Source organism: Drosophila nasuta, chromosome 2R (assembly GCF_023558535.2).
Source record: "Drosophila nasuta strain 15112-1781.00 chromosome 2R, ASM2355853v1, whole genome shotgun sequence".
In the NCBI taxonomy this organism is placed as follows: domain Eukaryota; kingdom Metazoa; phylum Arthropoda; class Insecta; order Diptera; family Drosophilidae; genus Drosophila; species Drosophila nasuta.
In genome coordinates, this window is record NC_083456.1 from 30,756,808 (window position 1) to 30,764,549 (window position 7,742).

At 40.9% G+C, this 7,742-nt stretch overlaps 1 protein-coding gene across 1 annotated transcript; it reads right to left on the bottom strand.

The window, feature by feature from the left end:
• Positions 1-4,763: 4,763 nt before the first annotated feature.
• Positions 4,764-6,366, bottom strand: LOC132785210 (dynein regulatory complex protein 9). The gene has a single exon (XM_060791203.1). It carries the CDS (start codon positions 6,364-6,366, stop codon positions 5,116-5,118), a length of 1,251 nt encoding a protein of 416 aa, XP_060647186.1. The 3' UTR covers positions 4,764-5,115.
• Between the last annotated feature and the right edge of the window lie 1,376 nt (positions 6,367-7,742).

Genomic DNA, 7,742 nt, shown 5'->3' on the forward strand with positions numbered 1-7,742 from the left:
TGATACAGCAAAACAACAGCTAAACATTATAATTATTAAATTTACCAAAATAATATACCGTATATATACTGTAATATACTGAAATATATTTCTGGTATATCGATACAAAAACTTTTAACTCTTACTTACTCTTGTTTGGAGTCAGAGATGCCTTCTTCTGCCTGTTACAAGCATTTTCTGTAGGCACAAATACCAATCTACCCTATGGGTACCGGGTATAGTGTTTAGTAGCATCCCTTAATGTTGTTAGGCGCCACTGACAAGGACAATTACTAATACATACACACACACACACAGAGAAAGAGAGTGGAGTTACAGTTACAGATGCAAGCTAAACTAACACATTAGATGGCATTTCCTTTGCCAAAGGACGCGGCATAAAAGTTGTTTGACTTCATTTTGGGTCGTTGACGTTGCCGACGACAACATCAACATCAACAACAACATTAACAACAACAACAAAACGAGCAAACGAAGGAACTAGCTAGCTAGCGAGTGAGCGAACGAACGAACAAACAAACAAACAAATAAACTGACAGACACTCGTTTCCGTTTTCAAACAAAACAGACGCCATATTTAAAATTCCAAACGGCGCACAACAACAACAACAAGAACAAGAAGAGCAACAACAACTATCACAACAAAATAAGCAAACGAAATAACAACGAATTTGACGTTTGCAAAAAAACAAACTTTTCACGCTACATTTTAGAATATCTCTTTCTCTCTCTCTCTCTCTCTCTCTGTGTCTCTTTTTGTCTGGCTGAGAATTGAATTTTGTTGGTCGCGCTTTGATTTTGGAGAAAAAGTTTTTGCAGCAGCCTCATTGAACGACGCTCGACTAATGCGAATCAATGTTGCGCCTCGCATGGCGGCTAATTGCTGAATTATGCCGAAAAACGAGAAGAAACAAGAAAAAAATTCGTAGCATGCTTCACGGCGCACAACAATGAATACACACACACACACACAGACAGAAATATAGAATGCCCCAAGCGACTGTTGAGCTGGAATGGTAATGGAAACAGTAGCAGCAGCCACAGCAATCGTCTCGCTCCTCGTCTAACACACACACACAAAACTGAATCAACATTCGGCATCAGCAGTTGCCAGTTGGCCTTTAGCATTTGGCATTTGCCACCACACACACACACACACACGCAGCTAAATTTATAACGAATACGGTAGCAAAATTCAGCTGACCGAACGCCTGTGCCGTGATTTTCGTGAACCAGAAATGAAAGATTTATTTGAGATTTGCATGATGAGATACGAATGGAAGCCAGAAATGGAGCTGAAGCAGGAGTTGGAGTTGGAGTTGCAGAAGTCAGTGTCCTGCCCCGTTCCGGGCTGAATCCACACAAAGGACGACACGTAGGCAAATAAAAGTGCCTCCGGTGTTTGTTTAGCTTTACAGTTTAGCTTGTATATTAAAATGATTTATATCTGCGAGTTCTGTGCTCTCCACAGTCGGCGGCCCTAACACGGACTTAACCTTCCATAATTTCATCAAATATGCAATCCAAATATAAACTGTATAAATTAATAATGTATTTATCTAGATGCGCTTACATGCTTATTTATCCTATGAGTTTCAATCACTGAAGATTTCACATCAATCTCGCACGAAATAAAAATACTCTAAGAGTCTGAGTATTCTACTTTATTGACATAAATAAAGACGTAAAGTGTACTTTATGTAATACTTTATTTATATTCACTGAAGATTTCATATCAAAAGAGTGTCAAGAAAGTTTAGAGAATTCTACATTGTTGTCACAGATAAGGAATTAAACTTTCACTTCTTTATATAATAGTCTCTATACTAGTTAATACTACTCTTTTACCAAAGACCATAAATATAGATTTTATATTAGAGACAACATATCTATATATAGATAATATATATTTCTTTATCAACGAAATAAATTAATAAATGTAATACTATATAAATTTAAATTAAAACTGAAGAGCGTGCAAAAAGTGTACCTTAACATTTTTATCAAACCACAATTTGAGTCGTAAAAAACTTACTTAAAAAATAAATAAAAATAAAGCATAAACACAGATCGTCAAGAGTTACAATAGCTGCACATAGTCGTGTGGCGAATTGGACTCGTAAGTTATCATATCGAAAGTGGAGGGGCGTTTAAAAAAATCTATAAAATAAATTGACCGACAGCGACGAACGGCAGCCACACCCACACTCACACACACATGCCAATAAAATATTTTATCAGACGTACGTGTTGCTATTAGACGTTAAAACATCGACACCAATTCCCTTACCTTCGCATCCTCCTGTGCTCCTCTCTCGTTCCCTTTGGACCAGCACGTCACGCACGCATATCAAATGACGGCGTTGGAGTGTTGAAAGCTCTGACGAGTGCGATGTGCTAGCTATGTGTGTGTGTGTGTGTGACTATTGAGGAGCAGGAGTTGCTAACCCTTTTTTACGGCTGGTCAGCGCTGGTTCTGGTCTCTGATTATGCGTCGTGTGGCCATAAATTTATATTGAAAGACGTGCGCTGTTAATCAAATTAAAGTGTTTGATTAAATTTTAAATAAATAAAAAACAAAAATACTCACGTTGACTGCTGTAAAAAGATGAAATTAATTTGTGCGTCAATATTCAATTAATTTATGCAAGCAACACTGGCTTGCAGCTTTCGCTCTGTGTTTTGCAGCTGGAAAATTTGGAAAACGTGTCGCAAAGTGCGTGGTTATTTAAGCCCAAAGCATGGCTCAAGTGTTGCACACTTTAAAGCGCTTAACGGCCAACTGAAGTTAAATAACAATTTCACTGCTCATTAACCCTAATTTGTATGTAAATTTTAAGGCAGCCCTAGTTGAGCCTCCCCTTTCGCTGCGTCGCTTTGCCTTCTTGCCCTTAGGGGCTGCCTGGCTGAAAGTTGCGTCCCCGCCATTTTTAAAGGATTTGAGCAACCGTTTTGTTTTAGTATTTTATTTTCAACTAACAACGCACATGACAGCGGCCCGATGGGTCACATTTGGGCACAAGGTTCACAGGCTGGAGTTCAGTTAGTTGTCTTTAAATTGCGCTGCTCAACTGCAGCTGACAATCAGGGCGGTCTCTAAGTCGAATAATGACAGGCAGCTGATCCAACTGAAATGCTAATGATAACTAAAGGTAACTAGAAAGGAAGTAAAGAAGCTGCAATCGAACTCGACTATGAGTTACCCGCTAAAAGTTCTCAATCAAAGCAAAACTGTGCGGTATTTGCTTTTAAATATGCCAATTTAATGTACCTAAAATATACTGAAATATACCAAAGTGAATATTTGGTATATCTACATTCTGGTAGATTGAAAATATACCACTGTTAGGTATTATAAATAAGTATGTCAAATAAATATACCAAAAAATACTAAAATATACCAAAGTATATATTCGGTATATCGATATACTACTAAATTTAACATATGCTACAGTGCGGTATTATAATTCTAAATATACCGAATTAATATACCTAAAAAATACTGCAATATACCGAGATGTATATTTGGTATATCGATACACTACTACATTGAAAATATACCACTGGTCTTATAACTAATTATATCAAATAAATATACCGAAAAATACTAAAATATATGAAATAGTAAAATATACTTAAATATAACAAATTGGTATATCGATATACTCTTAAATTTAACATGTGTCATAGTGCGGTATTATAATTTTAAATATACCGCATTAGTATACCTAAGAAATACTGAAATATACTGAAATGTATATTTGGTATATCGATATACTACTCCATTCAACATATACTACATTGCGGTAATAAATATACCGAATAAATATACTGCAGAGTACTAAAATATACCAAAAGCTATATTTGGTATATACCACAGATTACAAAGCATACCAGATTATCAATCCTTTTACCTTTATGGGTAGTGCGTATAAAAACTGCATACCTTCCTTTTACATGTTCTAGTTGAAAAGTATTTAATTTAGAGCATGGCAAACACGTGGAAGGAATATTCTAAGCAATGACAGACATGTGTGTCACATAAATGAAATACCAAAATACCAAAAATTCAACTACTCTCTACAACTAAAGTTGCACCTCAGCTTCAATTTGATCTGCCTTATGCTTGCTGGCTTCTTTTTAAGCGACCTCATTTGCTTGAAATACAACAGAAGTGAATACGATGTGTGTGTATGGCTGTCTGCGATATTTGTTCGCTGAATGTTGGGGTATTCTTCGTGCAGCAGCAGCATCTTCCATTAATTCATCCGCCGACAAATAAACAAAAGGCCACACAACGAAATGGACTTGCGGCAGTCATTATTGGGTTGTTATTGCTGTTGTTGCTGTTGCGCCCATGAAACAAAGAGCGAGCATTAAGCCAAACAATAACCAACAAACAGACAACGAGAACGAGAGCGAGAGATAGATAGAGAGAGAGAAAGAGAGTGGAAATGGCAACGTTCTTGGCGCGCCATGCAAATTCAATAAATTAAGGCAACGGCCATTAATTATATTTTAAATTACAATGCACACACACACACGCACTCGCGCACAACTTTCCTTTTTTTGTGTTGTTGTTGCCGCTGGCTGACAGAGAGAAAGTTGCACTCATTCAGCAGGCAAATTGTCGCAGTTTATCGCCATGCACCCAACCAACGCAGCAGCAGCAGCAGCAACAGAGTAAACAACAAAGTGACAGCCCATTGTTGCCAGTGGAAACCACTTGGGCAGCAGCGTCAGCCAGCAAAACAATAAACAAAAACAAGAAGCAAAAAAAACGAGAATGTTGTAGGGAAAATAAATGAAAAATAAGAAAAACTTTAACAGCAACTTCAACTTCAGCTGCAGCTGCAGCTGCAGCTGCCACGCGTTGCAGTTGCAAGGACTCCCGAGCTGAGCTGAACTGGGCCCATTAGCGTGGCGTAAACAATGGCCCAGGCACTGTTGACAATGGGCCCGGGTTGTCGTTAAGACTGACGTAGGCCGCTGACCGCTGACGTGTTAACTGCAGCGAGTCAACTTTTTAATTGGTTTTAAGTCGCAACTTGATTTCCATAAGGCAAAAGACATAAGGCAGACAGCAAACTCGCCATTTATTTCACTCTCTCGCGTCTACTTTTTGGGCTTGCCTCGCTTGCCACGCTTTGGCTTCTTCTTGAACGGACCAAGGCCACGTCGCACCATCGTGCCACGCCACCAAGCTTGCAACTTGATGGCGCACTGAATGCGATGCAACTGCAGATCGAGCAGCCTCTGTTCCTCCTCCTTCTTGGCGCGATACTCGTTCACAAACACCACATGCTGAGCATTCTCCTCGCGATGCCTCGCCAGCGACTTGGTCAGCTCCAGAATGCGCAACTCCCACGCCTCGCTCTCCCGCTCCACTCTCCTCAGTTCGCTCGCATAACGTTGCTGCCAATCCGCAATGCGTTGCTCGAGATCAGCGCGCTCACGACTACGAAATGCGCTCAGCTCCTGGCTGACTCGCTGCTCCCGCGAGAGACGCTGCTTAAAGTCGAGTATGTCTCGCAGATAAGCACGCTCCGCATTCTCGCCCCAGATCTCCGCTTGCCCCACACGCGCTGCCTCCCAACGTTCCACCAAGCTGAACTCTAGATCGTTGACACGCGACACGCAGCGCAAATTGTACTTGGCATCGGCGATGCGCTCGTCGTAATCCTGCAGCTTGGCCACGCCATCGATCTTCACCTGCTCAAGCTGCGCTTGAAGCTGCTTCAGTTCCTCCTTCGATTGCAGCAGCTCCTTGGCTGCCACCGATTCCTCAGTGTTGTTGCCACTCAGCGCACCAATTGCTAGCTCTAAGCGACTTGGTTGCTCCCTCTGTCGCTCCTCTTTAGTCATGTAAAGCTGCTGATTGGCTGCCTCGAAGAAGGCACGCAATGCATCCATATCACGCTCATACTTCAAAGCATTCAACACACATTCATCTAGTTGATCGGCATCCTCTTCAGCCTCGCCCAGCAGCGATTGCAGTCGCGGCAGCTTCTTGCCTGTGAGCAAGATGCGCTCCGGCATTGCCTTTTGGCCGATTGAAGAGCTGCGAAGGCGACGCAGTGAAGCAGGCAAAGGCGGCAGAGGCTTCTGCATGTTCAAGCGATGAGAGCGCTGCTGCAAAGCGAGTCTATCGCTGGCTTCCTTGAAGGCAACGGCCAGCATCAAACGCTGCAGCTCAGAAGGCTCATCATCATCATCAGCTTGATTGGTAGCCTGATCTCCAGTCTGTTCTCCAGTCTGTTCTCTAGCTTCCTCTCCAGTCTGTTTTCTAGCTTCCTCTCCAGTTTGTGCTCCACTCTGATCTTCTGTCTGCTCGCCAGTGCAACCTGACACCGTGGACTCTGCCATAGCACTAAGCGTTAAGCGGCATGATTTGTATCTGCCTCAGTGAAATGTTTGATGTTGACACGGCAACTGTTCCCTTGGCACATAAAAGGGTGTTGCACTCATTCGCTCTCTGTCTCTCCACTCTCTTTGTCTCCGTCTCTGTCTTTATCGCTGTCTGTGCAGTTTGGCCAAGCGCCAATAAGTGTGCTACGCATTTGCTTTTGCCTTTTGTCCTCGTTTCTCAACGTTTACGTGCAAAAATGCCAAACTGCTGTTGCTGCTGCTGCTGTTGGCGTTGCTGTGGCGCCTTCGGGCGAGGACAGTAAGCAGCTGGAGCTGAAGCTGAAGCTGAAGCTGCTGGCGGAGCAGCAGGAGACGTCGCTGAATTTATTTGCCAGCTCCTTTATTGCATCCTTTGCTGCGGCTGCTTCTGGCCGGGTTCATTCACTTCTTGGCCAGCCAACTGGCAATGGAACACTCGCTCTGCCTCTGACTGTGGCATGTGTGCGTCTCCTCTGTCTGCACTTACCACAATACATTCCCCTCCACTTTGACTCTCTCTCTCTCTCTTTCGCCCTCTAGGCCATCTTTCTTTTTCGCCTTTGGCTTATATGTTTAACCCAATAAATGCTGCGCTGATTGCAACTTAAATTATTGGCACCCCAGACGCCAGACCCGCATTACAATTAAATTATCGCATTAACCACAAAAACCAGAGCACCGCTGAGCAGCGCTCAGTAGCCGGGCCAGTTCTTTCTTACTGCTTTCGTATAGCAAGTGCATTCAGTACATGACTGCGTAATACTCTTTAAGTTGAAAAGGAATTTAAGACTTATACCTTATAATTTAAAGATGTGAATATGGTTCTCAAATTTAAGGAGAATACTTTTAAAGTCAAGTTACAAAGTAGTATAATACAAACAACATGAGTATGTATTGAAGTATTCCTTATGACTAGTCAATACCTTATAAAATATGTAAAACTTCCTTTAATCTCGACAAATTATGAAGTTAAAACACAATGCGTAAATTGAAAAATGAATGTTTAAAACATAATGGCAAAATATATTCTCATTTATTGTTATGTATTTCATGTAAATGAAAGATGTATTTACATTTACTTTTAATAGAAATAATACAGAAGAAATATTTTAAATGAAAGGAAATATAAAATAATGATATTGTATGAATTGAATGACAACAGCAACGTTTTAGTAATGCAATATTGTATTAGCTGCTTTGGCTGACAATCTGGTATATTTTCACCTTTATGGTATATTTTGAATGTAGCACTATAGCAATATACCTTTGGTATATTTTTGGTATATTTTTAGTACTTTTGAGGTATTTCAATTTGTTATACTTTGAATAGAGTAAATATGTCATCTTACCATTTA